At 38.0% G+C, this 20,670-nt stretch overlaps 3 protein-coding genes and 1 long non-coding RNA gene across 17 annotated transcripts; 2 read left to right on the top strand and 2 right to left on the bottom strand.

Annotated features, from left to right (window-relative positions):
- Positions 1-8,159: 8,159 nt before the first annotated feature.
- On the top strand, positions 8,160-12,349 carry LOC112288394 (uncharacterized). Of its 11 annotated transcripts, XM_073537228.2 has the most exons (5): positions 8,167-8,289; positions 8,610-9,075; positions 9,274-9,458; positions 9,871-9,942; positions 10,056-12,349. In XM_073537228.2, exon 5 carries the CDS (start codon positions 11,701-11,703, stop codon positions 12,142-12,144), a length of 444 nt encoding a protein of 147 aa, XP_073393329.1. In that variant the 5' UTR covers positions 8,167-8,289; positions 8,610-9,075; positions 9,274-9,458; positions 9,871-9,942; positions 10,056-11,700; the 3' UTR covers positions 12,145-12,349. The 11 variants fall into 11 exon arrangements, with proteins under 11 accessions (XP_073393331.1, XP_073393329.1, XP_073393328.1 ...); XM_073537227.2 differs by lacking the exon at positions 9,274-9,458 and having other exon boundaries at positions 8,177-8,289; XM_090254411.1 differs by having other exon boundaries at positions 8,178-8,289; positions 8,949-9,075; positions 9,871-12,349.
- A 1,105-nt stretch (positions 12,350-13,454) lies between these two features.
- LOC112288392 (UPF0643 protein PB2B2.08) lies at positions 13,455-14,935 on the bottom strand. Its single transcript, XM_024532516.3, has 3 exons — positions 14,738-14,935; positions 14,228-14,537; positions 13,455-13,916 (listed from the first exon to the last, which is right to left on the bottom strand). The coding sequence occupies exons 2-3, from the start codon at positions 14,522-14,524 to the stop codon at positions 13,695-13,697; spliced, it is 519 nt and encodes a 172-aa protein (XP_024388284.1). The 5' UTR covers positions 14,525-14,537; positions 14,738-14,935; the 3' UTR covers positions 13,455-13,694.
- A 111-nt stretch (positions 14,936-15,046) lies between these two features.
- On the top strand, positions 15,047-18,409 carry LOC112288393 (uncharacterized). Of its 4 annotated transcripts, none has more exons than XR_002971542.3 (7): positions 15,047-15,186; positions 15,325-16,003; positions 16,314-16,543; positions 16,699-16,846; positions 16,997-17,177; positions 17,317-17,387; positions 17,580-18,409. It is a non-coding gene; the product is annotated as an uncharacterized LOC112288393 (long non-coding RNA). The 4 variants fall into 4 exon arrangements; XR_012218512.2 differs by having other exon boundaries at positions 16,982-17,177; XR_016505615.1 differs by having other exon boundaries at positions 16,968-17,177.
- On the bottom strand, positions 18,169-20,662 carry LOC112288391 (protein AUXIN RESPONSE 4). Its single transcript, XM_024532515.3, has 3 exons — positions 19,358-20,662; positions 18,938-19,229; positions 18,169-18,826 (listed from the first exon to the last, which is right to left on the bottom strand). The coding sequence occupies exons 1-3, from the start codon at positions 20,383-20,385 to the stop codon at positions 18,563-18,565; spliced, it is 1,584 nt and encodes a 527-aa protein (XP_024388283.1). The 5' UTR covers positions 20,386-20,662; the 3' UTR covers positions 18,169-18,562.
- Positions 20,663-20,670: the final 8 nt, after the last annotated feature.

Raw genomic sequence — 20,670 nt, 5'->3', positions numbered from 1 at the left:
AATGGCTGAAAAGTCGGTAAGGTCAATAACAAAGAATTTTTGATCTTGAGAAAATATCACATGATTGAATGAAATCTTTGACTAACTTCTACATTTGCAGCCACCAAAAAACTCTAGATACCAATTTTAAAGTCTTATTGTATAAAAAATGTCCAGCTACTACAAAATCGTGGCATGCTTAAAGAACACGTAAACATTGTCATGTTTTAACATGACTATATGGTGAAAGATGATAATAATATTTTTCTACTTTATTATAGAAGAACCAAGTTAAAAGAAAAAGTAAAAAAATATAGATAAAAGATAGGAAGGTAATAAAACTTTTAGTAGTAATGTTGCCTTTTTAAAAAGGTGACTTCTACTTACTTTATAGGACCATAAATAAGGCAAATCAAAGTAGAGTGGACAAATAAATAATATAAGCATCTTTAAGAAGAAGTTGAGAGTAAATTCTAGTAAAAATTATCTAGAAAAGCTAGATATTGATACCTAGCAAGGGCCAATTATGAATCAGAGTTGAAATCGAACCCTGAGGTACAAAACCAAGCCTCAGTGATAATTTGGAGGTTCTTTGGTAAATCAAAGGAAGAAATTAGAGAGCAAACTTAATAAATTTTTAATGAGTATTAATTTTGGGTTATTTGGATTTTTATTGATTTTATAAGAGCTTTGCAAAATTAAAGTTTGTTTTGAGTGACTCTAGATTTGTTAAATAAAGTGGGTGATACTTATTAAAAAAAATTGTAAGTTTGGCAAAAGATCTATGGATAAAATTTTGATGGTTTATTGATTTATATGTCTTCAATATATGTTATGACTTTGAGTTAGATCGAAAGATTGGTTTGAGGATTATTGAGGTTTAAGTAGGTTGGAATCTTGGAAAATAGAGTTTTAGATCTAATAAAGGCTTCTAAGATTTCTTGCAATCTATTTATTGGATTGGAGTAAAAATTATGTATGTGGGTAGTAGAATTATTTTCCTATGTATGTAAGAAATTTGAAATCAATCAAATGGTTTGATAAGAAAATATTGATGTTGAAAATTCAACATTTAGATTAAAGAAGAAGGCTAGTAAACATCCAAGCAAATATTAGGAGAGATATTTTTTTGGTGAGTTCGATCTTCTTCAAAAATATTTTACTTATTTAAACTTAATTGTGAAAAGGTGTGTATAATTTGAGTTTAAATTGATGGTTCATTCATTAGTTATTAAGGTTTAAATTTACTGTAGAAATTACTTGGAATTATTTAGGATTTGATTAGAGTTTGATTAAAGTTTGTTTAAGTTTGTTTAGGATTTGACTAGGATTTATTTAGGATTTAATTAGGATTTGTTTAGAATTTTTTTAGGATTTGATTAGGATATGGTTAAGAATTGATTAGAGTTTTTTTAGGATTTGATTAAAATTTATTTAAGATTGACTAGGATTTGATTAAGGTTTGACTAGGATTTTATTAGGATTTGTTTAGAAATTGATTAGAATTTATTTAAGATTTGATTGGAATTTGTTTAAGATTTTTTTAAGATTTGTTTAGAATTTGTATAAGATTTGATTAGAATTGTTTAAGATTTGACTAGGATTTTTTTAGGATTTGATTAGGATTTTTTTAGGATTTGACTAGGATTTATTTAGAGTTTGATTAAGATTTGATTAGGATTTATTTAGGATTTGTTTAGGATTTGACTAGGATTTGGTTAAAGTTTGTTTAGGATTTGACTAAGTTTTGGTTAAAGTTTGTTTAGATTTTTATTAAGATTTGATTAGGATTTATTAGGATTTATTTAGGATTTGATTAGCATTTATTTAGAATTTATTTAGAGTTTGACTATGATTTGGTTAAGATTTGGTTAGTATTTGATTAGGATTTATTTAGGATTAACTAAGATTTGATTAAGATTTGACTAGGATTTGGTTACGATTTTTTTAGGATTTGATTAGGATTTATTTAGAGTTGACTAGGATTTGATTAGAATTTGACTAGAGTTTGGTTAGGATTTGTTTAGGATTTGACTATAATTTGATTAATATTTATTTAGGATTTGAATAGGGTTTGGTTAAGATTTGTTAGGATTTGACTAAAATTTGATTAGAATTATTTAGGATTTGATTAGGATTTATTTAGAATTTTATTAGGATTTGATTAGGATTTATTTAGGATTTGATTAGGATTTATTTAGGATTTGATTAGGATTTGTTTAAGATTTATTTGCGATTTGATTAGGATTTGATTAAGATTTATTTAAGATTTGACTAAGCTTTGGTTAAAGTTTGTTTAGAGTTTGATTAGAATTTGATTAGGATTTATTAAGATTTGATTAGGATTTTATTAGGATTTAATTAAGGTTTCTATTTTAATATTTTATTAAGATTTATATTTTAGTATATTTTTAAATTCTATATTATTTCTTTATATTTTTTTAAATATTATTTAAAAATACTTTGTATTTCTTATATAATTCCTTTGAAATTTTGATTGAATTTGATTTGATGTTTGATTATATTTGCTAATCTTTAATTGTAATTTATTTAAGAATCTATTAGAGTTGTTAGGACTTGTTGTTGCAATTTTTCTTTTATCTTCCATAGCCAAGTACTTGGTGCATTCTCAAGCCAAACGCCATGTAATACAACAATGTATTTCTTCTTTTAGAACATATAGGCATCCTTCAAAATATAGTAAGTTATTTTTCAATTCGAATTTGAAAACATCACAAGAGTAGAAAGAAGGATTCTTGATATCATGAATAATAGAATCAAAAGAAATACTTGATTGAATTTTTTTGACAAAGATTGAATCAATATTCAATGTTGATTTCATTACTTGAAGATGAAAATACTCGAGCTTCAAGAGAATCATTCTTTGTTGATCAAAAGATGCATTTACTTCTTTTGATACAAGATGAGAACATCTAGAAAGGGCATCTAACAAACCTTGATATTTTTCAAGTCAATATGTAATCTTGAAATCAAATATTGATAAAAACATACTCTAATGGACTTGGTGACAATTCAAAATATGTCTTGATATAAAATATTCAAGATTCTTATGATCTATATATACGTGGTTGGATTAGAAGCGCCTCCTAAATAATGATGCCATTCTTGAAAAGAATCTACAATTGCAAGAAGTTCTTTGTCATATATTTCATAGTTAAACTTAGCTATTGAAATTTTTTTGGAATGAAAAGCTATTGAGTGAAGTTTATCATTTGTTCCAATTTATGATAATAGGGCACTCAAAGCAAAAATTGATGCATATGTTTCTATAAAGAATACCTTAGAGAAGTCAATGCAATACAAGTTTAGTATAGAAACAAAGGTTGTCTTTAAAGCTTCAAATGTTACTTTTTCTTCTTCATTCTATTGAAATTTATCTTTACAAATCAAACAAGTAAATGAAGCTCTAACTTGAGAGAAGTCCTTGATGAAGTTCTGATTATAATTCACAAATTCCAAAAAATATTCGACATCTCGTACCACTTTTGGGATCTTCTAATACATAATAGTTTGAACTTTCTTAAGATCCATCATAAGTCTATCATTTGAAATGATGTAACCTAAGAAGTTGACTTGAATAGTATAGAATACATACTTTTCTATCTTGGTATAAAGTCATGTATCTCTTAATTTTTATAGCATATGATGAACATGAAGTTCATATTCTTTTATATTCTTAGAATAGATGAAGATGTCATCTAAATAAAACACAACAAAATTGTCCAAAAATTCTTCAAAAATATCATTCATAAGATGTTGAAAAGTTGTTGGTGCATTTATAAGTCCAAAAGGCATGACATTATATTCAAAATATTTGTACCTAGTTCAAAAGGTAATCTTCCATTTATTTCTTTTTTTGATACGTACTAGATTATATGCTCTTTGTAGATCTATTTTTATATTGATCTTAGCTTGATTCAATTAATCAAGAAATCAAGATATTAAAAGTAGTGGGTACCTATTTTTGATGGTGGTCTTATTGAGTCTTCAATAATTAATATACATCTACAATGAATCATCTTTTTTCTTCACAAATAGAATTGACGCTGCTATCAGAGATTTGGAATGGCATATGAAGTTATTAGTTACATTCTCTTCAATATACTCTTTGAATTCAACCAACTCATTTTATGATAAATTATAGATTGATCCAAATGACGGTTGTGTTCTTTCTTGAATATCAATTCAGCATTCATAGGGACATTGTTTTGAAAGAATATCTGTATTCTTTTTCTCAAATACATCTTAAAATTCTTAATATTGGCTTGGAATGCCACTTGAAGTCTTTGTACCATTAGAAATGGGTGTGGCATAAATGACATAAGACAATCTTTCTTTTATAGCATGTAAGGAAGCTCTTGCACTTACAAACACAAGTTTAATTATACTAGACTTATGATTTTTTACTTGATTAACTATACTCTTAATTATACCTTTAAAAAAGTCAAGAGTACAATAAATCAAATCTACTCAAGGGTTGTATTTTTTTAACCACAATAAGCCTATAATGATTAGATTAATAGAAGATTTAATAATATTTAATACTACAAAGCTATTATGACTATTGATTATTAGTTCTATAGGAAGAGTTTTGTAAGTAACATGTCTAAAAGACAATAGAAAACCATCTATGATTTCTACATGAATATGTTTAATTTTCTTCACTAAAGATATGCTAAGTTTTTAGCATATTCTTCATCTAAGAAACATGATGAGGCTCCTATATCTAACAAGGCATAAACTTTGTAATGTTTAGGTCCTAAAGTAATATAAAATATAAAACAAGGAGAAGGTTCTGAGGAGAGAATAGGATCTTCATTAAGTATCGTACAAGGTTCAAGCCACACAATCCCTATTGTAGCTGAACAAACTTGTTTTTTGATATATTATCTTTTTTGATATTTGTACTTGTCATTTTATAATTATATCACTTCTTTAGACAATATTGATTAGTGTGCTTAGGTTTTCTATAATATAAGCACAATCCTTTCAAATAGCAATGAATCTTTTCTTGCTTAGTAAGAGGTTTCAAATGTACCATATCAATTTACATATCGTCTACTTTCAAATATATGTATTGAAGAGGCATTGGTATTGCTATTGAATTATAATAATATTGAAGCCAACTTATTTGACTTTCAGATCAAAATTCAAAAAGTTGATTATTACACATTTAACAAAGTCAATTACTTGACTCAATGTTTGAAGATCAGGTAAGTTGAGCATCAATTTCTTTACCTCATACTTTAATTTATAGAGAATTTGGCTAATAATTGCAGTATCATCCTACTTGATATTAATTGCAAGTTGTCTAAATTGTCAAACATATAATGTTATGGATTAATTATTTTATCATAAAATATAGATCTTCTCGGTTGCAACATGAGTTATATCATTATCTGCATACATAGATCAAAACTTTTCCAAAAAATCCTCTAAATTATCAAGTATTGTATCTTGTTGTTCAAAAAAAGATAAAAACCACAATAATGCTGAACTTAAAAGAAGTATACGAATGAATCTAACTTGTGATCTTAGAGTTGGATAGCTTTGAGATTGAAGTTCAATCATAAGTTATACTTGATTGATAAATCTTCAAAACTTGAATCTTGTTCAATCAAACTTCTTAAGTAAGGCAACTCTTGGTTTTCTAGTATCAAAAGCATGTTCCTTTGTAGGAAAAGAGACATGATTTGATACTGATGTTGAAGCAACTTCAATCATATCTAAATCTTCACTTCATGCTATTTTTGTTGCTGCTTATGGTGTTAAATTGAGTTGATGTATCGCAAGAATTAACTCCCTCAATTGCTCTTGTATTTGTGCAATTACATTCTTCATTGATTGCCATGATAATACTTAAAATATATACATATCTAATTTTACTCAAGTCTTATAGAAGAGAAGATTGGACATCAAAGAAGATACTAAGAATAATATTAATTTAAAAGATGGTAATCTGTAACTTCTAATATGCCTATGTCTTATCAAAAAAAAATGATAACTTATTCTTAATCAAAAAAAGACAAGGCTTTGATATTGTAAGTATACTCTTGTCAATCTGTCAAGGACAAGAATTTGATAAAAGTAAATAAACAAGTATAAAAAAATTGAAATAAAGAAGTATGTATATTAAAAAGAAACTGAAATGGTTATTGCTAGAAGACAAAGAAACTAGAGACTCTTGAATCTAGACTAGAAGTAAGAAAAAAGCTGATAAGAATGAAGAGGACTTCACTCTTGTTTCTATATATACTATCTAACTAAGAGCTATGTGGCAATATTCTATAGGACTTTTTATATGTGTTTACTTTGTAGGACATATGCTTTAGCTTACAAGGCAATTTTTTTATGTGTACACCACATAGTTAGCTTGTCTTTCAAGCTACCAACCTGTGTGGTACATAGATAACTTGTTGACCACATTTTTAATCTAAAAAATCAATTATAGATACCTATAAAGTCAAAGCAGCATCTATAAAGCTTCTAGAAAGCTTTTATAGAAGATATTATAGAAATAACCTACTTTTACTTACTTTTATCTAATCATATAAGTAATTATTGATTTACATGTGTATGTCCATGACATCTAGTTGCTTATTGACTACATCTACTAGAATCTAAAAAGATCCATTTGATATTCTAAATATATCTTTTTAAGCCATATAAAACAATGGATATCTTAAAAAGAAGCCAAATACCACTTCTTCATATAGAATTAACTAATAATCAAAAATTTGATGTAGAAGGAATCTTGAACTCAATGCGATGCTAAAATATGTTGGAATATCTTGTTCATTAATGCGGATATGATATTAGTGAACCTATATAGAAGCTAGCTAAGAATCTTGCAAATGCAATAAAGAAGGTTGATGCTTTTCATGGATGACATCCATCAAAATCAAGATGAAAAGTAACAAATCTTTGCTATAAAAAAAAGATTAGAATATGTAGCAAATACAATTTACAATATCTTAGACATCTTCAATATATAATAACTACTTATTGTGGATCTTATCTCTAGAAGAGAGATAATATATATATATATATATAAAGAATATTAAGGACATAAATCTTAATACATAATATACTTAGTTCTTGACATTCATGTCATCTTTTCCTTCTCTTAGCTCCTCCTGATTCCCATTACTTCGTACATTATTCTCTTATTCAACTATACTAATAATCTCTATTATAATATTTTTCATTATATTGTATTAATAATATTTTTTTTTATTGTATGTAAATATATACAAGAAGAGTGTTTACTTTTTGACTTTTAGAATTTATTTTTTATTTGATAGTTTAATTTTTAATTATATGGAGAAGTTTATGGTATTTTTTATATTAACTCTTTATAATTATGAATATTCATATTTAATTTTCATATTTCCAAAAATCCTTTAATATTATAGATTATCTATTTTTATTTTATTTTTAAAAACTTACTTTTAATTAGACATGTATTAAAAATATGTCTCATATTATTTGTTTTCTTCTTCTTATTCTACGCATACTTCAATTATATATGTTTTTTTTGTGAAATTTCAAACTTCTACATATTTATAAATAGTATTTTAGTTTGTCATTATTATGTCCATAATCTTTGAATGCCAAATAATAAGTTAGGGCAATTCAGAAAGGACTTTTACAAGGGAGGAGGATTTTTATTTTATTTTATTTTAATATCTACTACTTTCTAATCAAACTTGGTTATTAATAGTACTCATCATTAGTATTGTTTTATTTGCAAGGACTTTCTGTGAAATGTGTTTCCAAATTTAATCATTAAATTAGCTTCGTTTTACCATGTGAAGAAAATAATTCCAAGCTTAGAAAATTTTCTTGATAACATTAAAGATTTGGGTATTTGAAAATAAATAAATAAATAAATAAATAAGAAAAGAATGTCCTTATTTTTTTCTTATATATATATTCTTTGAGAAATTTCATAGAATTCACTGTTTTGAGTATTGAAGAATTGACTTCGTCAAAATATTGAAACTGAATGGCATGGGTCATCTCAGCCAACTATTCAGAAAGTGAGCAGCTCGAGCCCCGTGGATGAAAAACAATCGGATATATATTCGCTCCCGTACCCGGATCGGGCCAACACAACATCGTTACGGGTCTCAACCGAAGATGTCGACCCAGGGCCTCAATACAGGGGCTCAACTCTGATTCTCGTCAAGTTTTCTCCAAGTTGCCTGTTGCTGCGTTGATGTTGTTGCTGTTGATGTTGTCGTCGTTGTTCGCCATAGCTCATGGTTTAAGCTAGATTTACCTCTGGTGAGCACTTCGCCCTACTACCTCTACTGCAACATTTCTATTCTTCGTTTTAATTTTCTCCTATCATCGCTTCAGTCTTTACTTCTCTTCTTCTTCTTCTTTTTCTTTTTTGTTTGTTTGTATGTTTTCTTTTTTTTTTTCTTTTTTTTTTCTTTTTTGCGAGGAACATGAGGGAGGGGCTGGGAGGCGTTGATGCGTCATCACACACACACAGATTTATATATATATATATATATATATATAGATATTCTCTGACCTTAAATTTCCAATGCTAGAAATTGCGTTGTCAGACTTACGATTCGTAAACCTTTTGATCCCAGTCCTCAGAAGGATCAGCACAGCAGGGGAATATCTGGGATTGAGTTGAAGAAATTTTGGTCGTTCCTGGGCATTGTCATTGGAAATTTCTCTGAAAATCGTTGTGAGTACTTTCGAAAATGGTTTAGTAGCTTCCTTTTAGGAACGAGTTTGGTATGAAATATTGAATGTACATTGGCGTGTTTGCATGTTTATTATGCAGTTGGCTTTCCATGTCTCTTGCATACGACACCGTAGTTTTCCATAATTCTGTAATAGGGAGTAGTATCATGTTTGAAACGGATAATTTTTCATTTTTTGAATGATCTATGCTGATCTTTGCTGAACAAAAATTTCTCCAGCTGTGTTTATTTTTGTTTCCGTGGTAGATTTCGTTGCCTTTCTGGGTTAAGTTCCTTCATAAGTTTTACTTCGGACTTCAGTACTTTACCTGATAACGGACGAGCTTGGGATCTTGCCCTCATGTTGGTAAGTCAAGCCACCGCTCTTACTCCGATTATGTTTCTCATGTTGGTCTCGCGCTGTTGTTTTCATTGATTTGGAGGAATTAGGGTTCGGCATGTATCCGTTTTTTTGTGAACTCTTGGATGTGTGGTCAGTGACCACCTAGGACTTGGATACATAATTCATTGTTGGGGTGATATGGGGGGTGTTTCATATCACCAGCTACAATGGAAGCGCATTGATTGCCATGGTAGAAAAGAATTGCTTAGCCATTGCTAGTGATCGTCGTCTAGGTGTAAATTTTCAAACGATTGCGTGCGATTTTCTGCGCATCTTCAAGATTTACGATAATCTCTACATCAGCCTCTAAGGTCTTGCCCCAGACGTGCAAACTATGTAAGAGAGCGGTACGCTTCGTGCCGAACCATGGCAATTATCCAATTTGAACCAATAAATAAGTAGGGTAGTAAAAGTACTGGAATCTAGTTAGGAGTTGATTGTGTAATCGATGATGTCTTAGTGCTATATCAAGTCGAATTAGAAAGGAACTAACATTGAATGTAAGGGTACTGCAGTAGGCTACCAAGCCAATATTTTGCATGTTTAAAATGCGATTCCGGTAGCGTTGAACAAGCAATGGGATTGATTCGACTTGAGAGTGGGTGCTCTCTGCACGTATGTTAAGTCCAGCTTAAGTCGGCAGATAGAGTATATGTTGAATTGACATTGAAATTGAAAGCGACCTTCTGCTGCGGATAGTAGACATGCTAGAATAGGCAATTGAGCGGAGTAACTAACCTGTTTCGTACACATTTCCAGGGGGAGAAACTGAAGAAGATTTCAACATACTTACCTGGTGTACCCCTGCATCGCTGCAAACGAACCTTACGTGTATGATTTTCCAGCACCTTCCCCTGGTCAAACTTTGAAGCACAGCATCATCCTCCTCCAATTTTGCGAATCTGACATAAATTCACGTGAATACATTTGGTTTACTTCAACAGTCGTAGCAGAGATGAATGCCGTCCATTAATTTAGGGTATCCAAGGTGTCGTTGGGATGAAGCTGGAAGCATCGTGTAATCTTAGCACCATCAACTCTCGAAATTTCTGGAGCTCGCCTCCCACACATCTGCATGTTGGCAATTCTTAAATTGCAAATTACAGAAGATGGGGTGCTCCAGGGGATCTTAACGAATGGATGTATACTCCACGGAATCCTACTACTGCAGCAGGTGCGCGTAAATTTTCACCTCAACCTCCTAAACTCCATGACATAGACAGAATGACCGCATCGAAGAGTACCGAGTCCGGGAAACAATCCTTTCAAATTGATCATCATTTGCACTGAAAGTTTAGAGGCATCACAAGCTCCGCCAATTCACAGTTTTACAATTTGTATTACTTAATGATTTTTTGTTTTGTTTTGTTTTGTTTCAAGTTTTGATTAGTATCGTTACCAAATTTCAATATTTTTTATTCATCACCAATTCTATACATTTCCATACATTCCATGCAAAGGTTGGTATCCAACAAACATTTCAAAATGTTTTTTGTTTGTCATTTAACATAATTTAATGTTCCAACACCACCGACTAGTTTGCCTAAAGCTATGGGGCAAGATTCCATGTACACCCGAAGTCCCAGAATGGTGCTATATTATCTTGTGACCCTAAGCTTACTCGGAAACATCACCACTCCACCATTCACCACCCATTGTGGTTCAATGACTTCCCTTGATCATCCATTACAAGCACACTATCCCACTACCCCAGTGGCTCATAAGTCACTCGAGATGAAGCCCCAACAATAGCTACACCACTTCTCGACTGTGTAGTCGCTTCATCATGATTCATAGAAGTGAATATATATATATATATATATATATATATATATACTGTCCTCTGACAATACCTTGTGCAAATTTTATACAAACCAACCTAGTTCATGAAAAGAACTCAAAACCAATTTTACAAAAACTGCAAAAGTCCCCTTCACGTCCACCTACTTGTGTTGCTATCAATATGTTAAGCTATTATTATCATTTTTATCAAATTAAGAAAAAAGAAAAATTAAAATAAATTAAATTAAATGAATCCACAAGTATCAGCAGCTTTTGGGATGATTGAATGCAATTGAAACAGGAAGGAAACAAGAAGAAGCCCATCAATCATTGAGGTATAGAACTGTTTTATACCCAAAGAAAAATAAAGAAAAAGAAAAAATGATTTAAAAAAAATCAGAATGAAATTCGTACTGGTTTTTCTGCAGGCGGCATCAGAATCGCATGCACTACGGTTGTGGGATCATGTGCGATGGGTTATCACGGCAACACTGACTAAAAGCTTGCCTTGAATGCGTGCTGGATCCACATTCAACGCCGCAGTTTATTTACTTGGAAGAAGGAGAAGAAGGAGACGATGTTGTGGCCAGAATGGAGATATGATGCTAGTAGTAGTGATCAGTTGGGTGGGACACACGGCGAGTGCATCGAAGGGATGATCATCCATAGAAACCCACGCCGGCGCACATTTTGCAGTGGACGGAACAGCCACCTGAGCGCCTTTTCACTGTGGATTCGTCCGCTTCGGATCTGAAGATCCATTAGGAATCGGATCTCGCACCGGCAACTGCGACTAGCTACAACAACATGTATTACCCGAATATGCCGGGGGGGGCCGTCAAGGCGTCCTCTAGCCATTGCAGTCCAAGGACCCGGAAATCGTCGCTCTCACTAATTTCGCTCGCCGTTTGGTCCGTTTGGCATCAACTGGTGCAGATTTCCCACAAGCAGTTCTTGACCTCCCAAAGCAACAACCACTCTGAAGGATCAGAACTTTTGGGGTTTCAGAGACGGTTTGCTGAAGGTGTGTTGTGGGAGAGGAAGGAAAGAGGTTGCCATCCGGTCTCGGAAATGGAGGGGCGACTGTCGGAGATCATGACCCACCGGACGCTTCTTTCGTGCCCTTGGCAAACATCTCCCTGGATGGCATCTGAATTTGCGAGGCCCTCCTACCGATTCCTTGGTGATCGATGGCATCGTATTCGCTTTGACGACTTGGATACTTTTGCTGCTAAGAACGATCTTCGTTAACTTAGGGAAGCGCCTACCGGATCGATACACTGTACTACAGCTGAGGATGAGACGGTAAAAGGAAAAATACTGCAACAACCTTGGATGTTCACAAATTGTGCCTGTGCAACCGTCACCGTCTTTGGCATGAGCATGAGCACGGAAGCTGGTGAGCATGAAATCGGCAGTAACCCACAGCACCTGTGTCGGGATCCCCACAACCTCTTCTGCCTTTGAGGGCTGAGATGCTTACCGAGTTTTTACCTGGATGATCTCATTGGAGATGGAGAAAGCTGACTTCTTATTAAAACTTACGCTTGACCAGACTTGGTAAGCTGTGACACTTTACCTGGGCGACGATTCCTCGACACAGTAGTCGCAGCGGCCTCCATGAACGCGAACATGCAACAGTAAATGAGTTTCCCAGCAATGAGCAATCAACTCCCCCCTGCACTGACATTGAAACATCCTCATCCTCATCTTCAAGAGAAAATTTCCGACCTTGACAACTCCGTCGTTGAACCAAAAGGTTCTTCTCAAAAAAACCTGTGTATGACGATGAACACTCCCCGTCCTCCGCTCCTCCATCGATAAACCTCCATCCTCCAGATCCAAAATGCCGACAATGCCACCCTAGCTTCCAGAAACTTAGATTTGGCATTAAGGCATGAGACATTCGACTCACTGAGTTGAAAGTCTCCGGTTGCAGTGACTTTCGACTCGGTGACCTCAAGCGATGGGCCTACACCGACGCAAGACGGCGACGACGGGGTGCACTTCTGAGGCTGTGCAACTCCCTGTCACTGCTAACTCCGGTGTGGACTGCAGTATCGATGGAATTTTTTTCAGCTCCCAATCCATGTGTTGCTGGTTCAGAAAGGCCAGAGATGAATCCTACGATGACTGGATGCACACAGAATCTGGACACTCACGCGCCAAGTGGAAGGACAGGCTCATGGTGGACCCAACACCATGGCGACAATCGGTACATCGCACACGGCTACCAGTCTGTATTATGAACACGTATTTCTATCATTCGACTCTATTTTCTAAATCCAACATCAGCTATCACAGTAGAATAACTTATCACAGTGCGGCCGGCAAGTAGTAGTGGAGTTGCCGGTTCTACCTCCTCTCTGGAACAGATTCCCATACAGGAACACCATTGCATGTATCTGAAAATTATTATATTGAAGCAACTTCTTTGTAGACCAGTACTTTTGAGCTTTGTCCGGAGCTTTTCTGGTTGCGCTTTTAGATGTGCGATTATTAAATGTCAAGACATGGAGAATATTCAGACAAGGATCTGAATCAGTGTTCAGCGCGAGGGGTGCACAGAATAAGGGATGATATGATGAAATTTCACGTAATGAAGGATAACGTCAATACAATAATAATTCCATCAAGTCTTAGTAAACTACCTACTTGTGAACGCACAAGAGAATACTAATAATGTAGAGATTCTGGTGATCAGATCGAATCTTCCTCGGAGCTGGCCGAGGGTGCGCACTAGAGCAGAGGAGGATATGTGGGAGCGTGTGGGACGAGCGGGGTGGTTCTCGAGAAGAATGTCAGGAGGACATGCAACGTCCGAGGAGAGTGAAAGTAGGGACCATATTCTCGTCGATCTGGAGGGAGTAGCGCTCCAGCCGGTACATGTCATACATGGATGATGCCAGCTTCATAGCCACACGGTGTGCCGGCTTGTAGATCGCCTTCTTCGCGTCCTCGCGACTAGTCCAGATGCACATCGCCAGGCATTCACGCCTCTCGTTCATGATTCCATACCAGTACTGCACCATTGGAAAAACAACAACAATAGCGTAAGAATCCCAACACGTGAATATGCAGAGTTGAATCAATCCAACACAACGCCAGACGTCTTGCTCTCGTGATGTGCCTTGAAAAAATTTAACCAGATTTTCATAGAGGAGAAAACATGAAGCGGGGTTTGTGTTTCTCAGTGCATGAATTTATTTTGATTGCTTTTTTTTGTATTCAAGTCTGATTTTTCATTGGGTGTGACATGAAACCTCCGATCGAGGCTATTACTCCTCCACGTAATGGCCATGTTGTCACATTCTGAAGAAATCATGCACCCCACCTTGAGCAATCCGCCGCTGAGGCGAGCTTCTTCCTGAGCAGCGGCGTCGGCCTCGTAGAGCATTACGGAGTCAGCGGTGGACTTGCGAACGGAGCGGAACACCACCAAGTAGAACTCCGAGGAGCCTTGGAAGGCCACCAGGTCGTGCAATTCGTGGGCCCAGTCAAAGCATTCCTCAATTGGTGTGGCGAGGGGATCGGTGTGCACGTACTTGCTTGCCGCAAGCTCCTTTACTGTGTAGCAACTGTACCCCGCACTAGTCTTCTCTACTTCATCTGCTCCCGTCTCCTGTGGCATTCTGCTGAAGAGTCTGCACCACCGAGAGCAACAATCTCCTTGAGCAATTAAATACCCACCCGTCTGATTTTGTTTCTGCACATGATATTTTAACCAACCAGCCTCAAGGTGCTGGTTGCAAAAAAAAAAGCAGCGCTTGCTCCTGTTGATTACAACAAGTTAACTACATGTGGGTTCATTCATGCTACTAGAACTGCGCGCATGATAACTCACTCTGGGGAATTAATCACCGCAGTATCGATCAAGGTAGTCAGCCGCACACGCCGAAGGAAGTGAAAGATACACCAAGTGGTAGCCTAATTGACCGTGGCAAGATCACTTTGGGCGCTGCAAGCAGTGCAACGCGAGTTAAAATGAAGCCGGGGCGAAATTGCAAAAATTGGTCACACATAGAATGTTTGAGGAGATGGAGAAGGAGATCACGTACCGGTCAGTCGCTGTTATATATATACGCGCTGCGATCAAGTCCGCTCGATGGATGGGAACAGAAGACGTTCCTCAGCGATGGACAGGCAGCTGTGAAGCAGCTCAGAGGTAACTTAGACCAGTGACCAAGCGAAGGAACTGGGAATTCTCGCATACGGCGACGGAGTCCAGGATCAGATTTAAATCCCACGGGATCCGGCAGAGTTGGTGCACCTACACTTGTGGTGGCGTAGGGGGTGAGTTGCCTATTATCCTCACCTTGCCTTGATATTTCTTGGGGCTTTTGTAGAGCACAAATTTTTATAATGTCTCTGCTTTTAATCCCAAGTGTTGTGTTGGAAACTTGATGCGGTTCAACTGTCCATGCCATGCAGTACCATTGGTGGGATGTCGAGTTGCTCGGCGTTTAAGAGGATAATGCTGGTGTTGATCCATGTTAATGTTTCCCCTGAAAGATTAATTTACAGGATCAGCCACGAAGTTTTCCACACCCATACAGTAAACTTACATCAGCTACACATGCTCCGTGTCGATTCTTGAAACTTGCGACTGCGATTTCGACGGTATCGATTCCAGTATCGTGCTTTTCTCCACTCACGTCACCAGATAGATACTCCGGAGTATCTTTCACTCAACCTCAGACCCACTTTGATTCCTAGTGTGAAGCGGCCGCACAAAATTTTGACATAGTGTCCGACGCTGGCAGCTGCAGACCAGATTTGTCGACGATGCAGTCCTTCTACTCTGAGAATGATCAACTCTTGGAGAAAAATTCTTCGATGTCCATTAGCTCCAGAACGATCACGCAACTGAATCCCAATAATTTCTTGAAGGCTGCATGTTCCAGTGATGCTTCGTCAATTTCGGGAGTGCTTAAGAAGAAGCAGATCCTCCCTCTCTTTTTGACTTAAATCAGTCCGGATCGGATCCTCGTGGAGTAGGAAACATTTACAAACAATTAAGTTGCTGAAGAGACTAACGGCTCCTCAATTTTCATCTTAAACCTTTCTGCCTCGAGCTTCGTTCGAGTCTCCGTGGCCCTCGTTCGAGCTGGTAGGTTGAGATTGCTGAATCGGTAGCAGAGAGGCTTCTGTGGGTTTGATCGAAGCGTTCGTTTATGCATTCGCTAGTAACATTTTTAGATGGGCTTTGATTAGGGGGATTGGGTTCAGAAGGTTCTTCAGTTCGATTTGTTTTGGTGCGCCGTAGAATTCGGTAGGAAGGAGTTGTGTCAGGGGCATTATTCTAGAGGATAATTCCTTAATGCCTTCCTGGTTCTTCTCGAGCTGTGAGTGAACCATTTCCTGTACCGTTTTGAATCACCTTCTGACCGCAGAGCAATTCTATTTGTGAGCTGTTTCAGGGTTTAAGGTTCGCGGTATCCAGTACATCTTCGGAACCATGACGAGGAATTCGAGGAATTTGAGGGGTGCGTATAATCAGTTGTCGAAATGCGCGGTAAGACGGCGCATGTGAAATTTAGAAGAGAACATGGTTTATTGGGTGCCAAGTCCAAATCGACTTGGAAACGGGAGACGTTGTGGCGCCGTGGATCCAAGCATCAAACGAATCAGCACACCACGACGGCAACAGGTTACGATCATCCCTCTAATGAACGATGCTTGACGATTTCTAGTAGCAGCCGTATGGAACTCCCTGTTCTTTTATTGCAAGATTCTCTAAAACCAATATGCCTGCTGTGGCGCTGTCAATGTACTGTGCCTAACGACGTTGTTTAGGAGATGCAGATCGAGCAGGAATAGATGTGTGTACCTTGTGTGAGATTCAGTTGCCGTGAATAATATGCTGCTGCAATGTACACCGATGTCCAGTGGCGCTCACCTTTTTCTGGTGAGAAGTTTCCCTTCCGGATGCCACGAGCAGAGCACTCAGCAGGTACGTGTGCAGGACAATCTGCAAGCATAGTCTCTTATTATAGTTTGAGCTAGATTTTCTGAGAGTTCTGGAAGATATTTGGCTTCCAGTGCTCAGAAGGTGGCAATGATAGAATGATCAGGGTTGGGTAACCAGCGGAACATGCTCCAGGAAGAGGTTAAGGATGCAATGAAACTTGGAGGGGAGTGAAGGGTCCCGCGTTTAAGCGGCGTAAGCAATCGCTGAGGCATGCAGTGTGCGTCTGGGCCATGTGGGTCTCGCTCTCAAAAGCTAAAAATGCTTTTTGCGGCTCTCGTCCCCTCAAGGCTGCAATGTGCACTGCGCGCTGCAGGTACTTCATCAGCGTATCATCTCCCTGCTTTTGTACAGAAATGCTTCTCTTTTTCACACTGCACAATCCTTACTGCTCTACTCTGTATGCCTTCCGTGCGTTTATAACTTTGCCTGTGCAATTCCCCGCATCGTATCAGGGATCTGATGTGTATCCGCTGTTGGCATTCTCGCCGTAAGGATTGATGCTGGCTCTTTGTGCAGTGGGCAGGTAACACATCCCTTGCACCTTCTGATAATCATTCGTGCTCATTGACACTTATTTCCGTGATGTGTTTTGGAAGACCTTGTGTTCCATAATTTTCTGAATATGATTTTACCTCCCGATTCCGCGAATGTACGAGTTTTCGCATTCCTTTAGCTAATCTCAACTTGTATTTGCTCAAACTTGATTAATTGTCAGTTCATACTAGGTGCTGGAATGTTTACTCGACTATTCCATCAAAGGACTGTAACGAACGAAGCCTTTTCGCAGCACTGAGATCGGCTGTCATTGAAGGAGTTTCCATCGCCTGTGCTTGGAGATGCTACACTACAAAGCACCTGAGGTAGAGTTTTACAACGACCAGATGTTGCATGTGTCGCTGCGTTCTGAGTTGCCATATGCAGCAATGGATCATCTCGAACCTGGAAAAGTGAGAAAAAAAACTTCGAAAAAACGCTGAAGGAGAGGTTTAGATCATTCTCAGGCTACGGTTTTGGCCAGACATATGCTACGGCCTGGAAAATCGCTGATAATGTCGAGTATGAGAGGCGACGCTGCTCTAAACCGCTTTCTACCAGTTTGCTCATCCGCATTCGAGACGCCTGTGAAGTCTGTATGGACTTCCTCGACTATGTCACCTCCATTGACCACCGATACTGTCGAAAGTGTGCAGACATAATGTCCTTGCATAGTATCTCCAATACTCGTAGAATTGAACGATAAGTGCAGGGTCTGATGAGAACAACTCGGGGACAAAATCTAACGTTGGGAACAAAAGCTCCTTGGGTAGATACAAGCCACAACCCGGATGGGAGTAATTTATCACAACCATAAAAATCCGAACATAAATTGAAGTTCAAAGGTTTTAAGTAGTTCCTGACCTGTCAGCACCTCGGGGTTGCTATTCCTATGATGATGTGCGTCTCTGGACTATCAATGATATAAGATCGTGGTGAATTTGGCCATTGGAGAGTCAAATGACCAAAGTAGGTGCTTATGATATTCGAAAACTAGCAACCATCATTTTCGATGCTTTCTCAATGATGCAAAATTTGATGTCGTTCGGGCCTGGGCGCTCTCCTTAACGTGATGAACATCAAGCTTAAGAAGTAAAACACTAATTTGCTCACTCATCACATTCCTCAAAACTGTCAGTACATTTTTTTCTGAAGGAAAGCATATTATAACACCCACCCACCGTGACTTGCTCCATAAGATCCCCCCAGGCTTTCCGTGTAGCCAAGGTCATGATCATGGCTGTGTTGAAGATGTCCATGGTTATGTCCAAGTCCTCCTTGAGAAGAATAGCTCTGGTGAGGAGCTGGGTTGCCATTCTTTCGGGCCACATCCTCTAACAGTTCACCCATCTCGGGCTGCGCCGCGCTGGGAGGCAAACTCTTGACGAGCTCTGCGATCATTTCTGCTATTTCGGGAGCTGCATCCTCCTGCTCTCAATGTAACCAGTGCAGCATAAATGGCAGAGAGTACAGTCTGATGATGAAAACAAGTGATGCATTTAAGGACACTCAACGAAAGAAGAAATGGACCATACATACCTGAGGCCATCGGCTGCCATGATGAGAACGAAACGCCGCACCAGGAAGATTCTTTGCAAGCTGCTCACCCTCCTTCTGCCACTCTTTCGACCATCCACTAGCCCAGAGGATCTGCTTCGGAACGTCTTCCAAATTGGAGTTCCCCGCCCACTCTGCCACATCCATACTGGAGTTCGACGCAGTCCAGGATTTCATTAAGGCTCGCAGGCCGTTGCTGCTCCGCAGCAAGTATATGTAATCTTTAGCGGTTTCGGCAGTCACGTAGTGTAAGCAGCAAGACCTCAACACCCACCTGCAAGTGACTTCGTGCCCATTAACAACATAAAACCAATAATAACCCTAAACCCTAAAACTTTGATGGTCGAAATTCTCATGTCTCTCAATTGAGTATGAACTGGATCAATTCTAACGGTGACGAACCTGAATGCAAGGTCAGAATGGGCTATGACAGGTCCAACGAGCGGAATCGTGAAAAGCCAAAACGGCAAAGAAGGTAGACGAGGTACGGAATCAACAAGGGTTAGACTCGCCACTTTGGACGGGTTTTGTGAAGCCCAAGCTAACCCAACTTCCACTCCCGTGTCGTGCATTACAAGATGCACAGGAGCGACTTCTAAGGACGCAACGATTTGATCCAATGCATGTCCAAGTTCGTCAGAACCCAGCGCTAGTAACTTCTTTCCCTTGAGATTTGTAGAGCCCTTCAACTTTCTAAGAAATTCATGCTCGGAGCTCTCATCGGAACTTTTGGGGAAAAATCCTTCAACCAGAAGCTCCTTCAATGCCTCCAATCGAATTTGGAGGAATCCCTTTCGGTGATCGTCTTCGGAGAGATTATCTGTCGCCTCGCTTGCGACATAGGATTTCTCCGATAGCCCAGCCCCTGGGAGGTCTACAGCTACCGCGGCAAGCTGCTTTGCAGCAAGAAGAGGGAGGAGCTGCCGATAAAGGAAGGAGCTTGATCCCAATCCGTGAAGCAGAAGTACAGTTTCAGCACCAGCATGCGGGTCCACAGACGCTCGCACAAACATCTTGACTGGGCTACGGTCCCTACCCACTTCTACTTTGACTTGTTTCCCAGCCTCGAAGTGCTCCCGCACTCCCGTAGGCATTGACAGGATCTCAATCTTGACATTACTGTTCAAAATACTCGTTCCCACCACGAAAACTAGCATGATCGTCGACATGATTCCCATGAACCAGAGCCAGAAAAAGAAGGGATTCTCATTCCGGACGACCACTCTCTGTGCCGACTCTTGGGCTTTGCGCTGAGAAAATTGCGAACCCTCGACAATGGAATTATCACTTCCGCGCCTGCGAGTCCCATCGCCATCGATCTTCTCATCTATCCTTTCATCAGATTCATCGGCAGTTGAATCGGAATTCCCCTCCACTAACTCTCTCCTCACTCCATCCCCACCTTCGTTCTCTCTCCTTTCTTCATCCATCACGGCGAATTTAATCAATACCTTCCACTTCACCCACTGCCTACTTGCAGCAACAACTCAACTCATCGACTCTAAAAGCATATACAATGCCCGAGGAAGGACACTCAGCTCTAAATCTATCAGCTAGAAACAGGTGTCGGTTTAAAATAAACAGGCCGGAGTTGTAGGGGCGGGACATGTGCCGCTTCACGACCAATCACTACACACGCAGAGAGACGACAACAATAAAGGCAAACTCTGAACGGTGGACTTGAAGGATCTTATTGTGTCAAAAAGAAAAAAGAA

Source organism: Physcomitrium patens, chromosome 11 (assembly GCF_059467195.1).
Source record: "Physcomitrium patens ecotype Gransden chromosome 11, ASM5946719v1, whole genome shotgun sequence".
NCBI classification, from domain to species: Eukaryota; Viridiplantae; Streptophyta; class Bryopsida; order Funariales; family Funariaceae; genus Physcomitrium; species Physcomitrium patens.
Note: the sequence above shows the minus strand (reverse complement) of the source record. Positions and strands in the feature narration are given on the sequence as shown.

Bases quoted from the DNA above. Each gene is read 5' to 3' on its own strand.
- LOC112288394 (XM_073537230.2), top strand. From the start codon at position 11,701: ATGTATTACCCGAATATGCCGGGGGGGGCCGTCAAGGCGTCCTCTAGC.
- LOC112288391 (XM_024532515.3), bottom strand. From the start codon at position 20,385: ATGGATGAAGAAAGGAGAGAGAACGAAGGTGGGGATGGAGTGAGGAGA. The intron at 19,230-19,357 runs GTTCGTCACCGT...AGTCACTTGCAG, and splicing joins CATTCTGACCTTGCATTCAG to GTGGGTGTTGAGGTCTTGCT. The intron at 18,827-18,937 runs GTATGTATGGTC...CATTGAGAGCAG, and splicing joins ATGGCAGCCGATGGCCTCAG to GAGGATGCAGCTCCCGAAAT.
- LOC112288392 (XM_024532516.3), bottom strand. From the start codon at position 14,524: ATGCCACAGGAGACGGGAGCAGATGAAGTAGAGAAGACTAGTGCGGGG. The intron at 13,917-14,227 runs GTGGGGTGCATG...CCAATGGTGCAG, and splicing joins TCAGCGGCGGATTGCTCAAG to TACTGGTATGGAATCATGAA.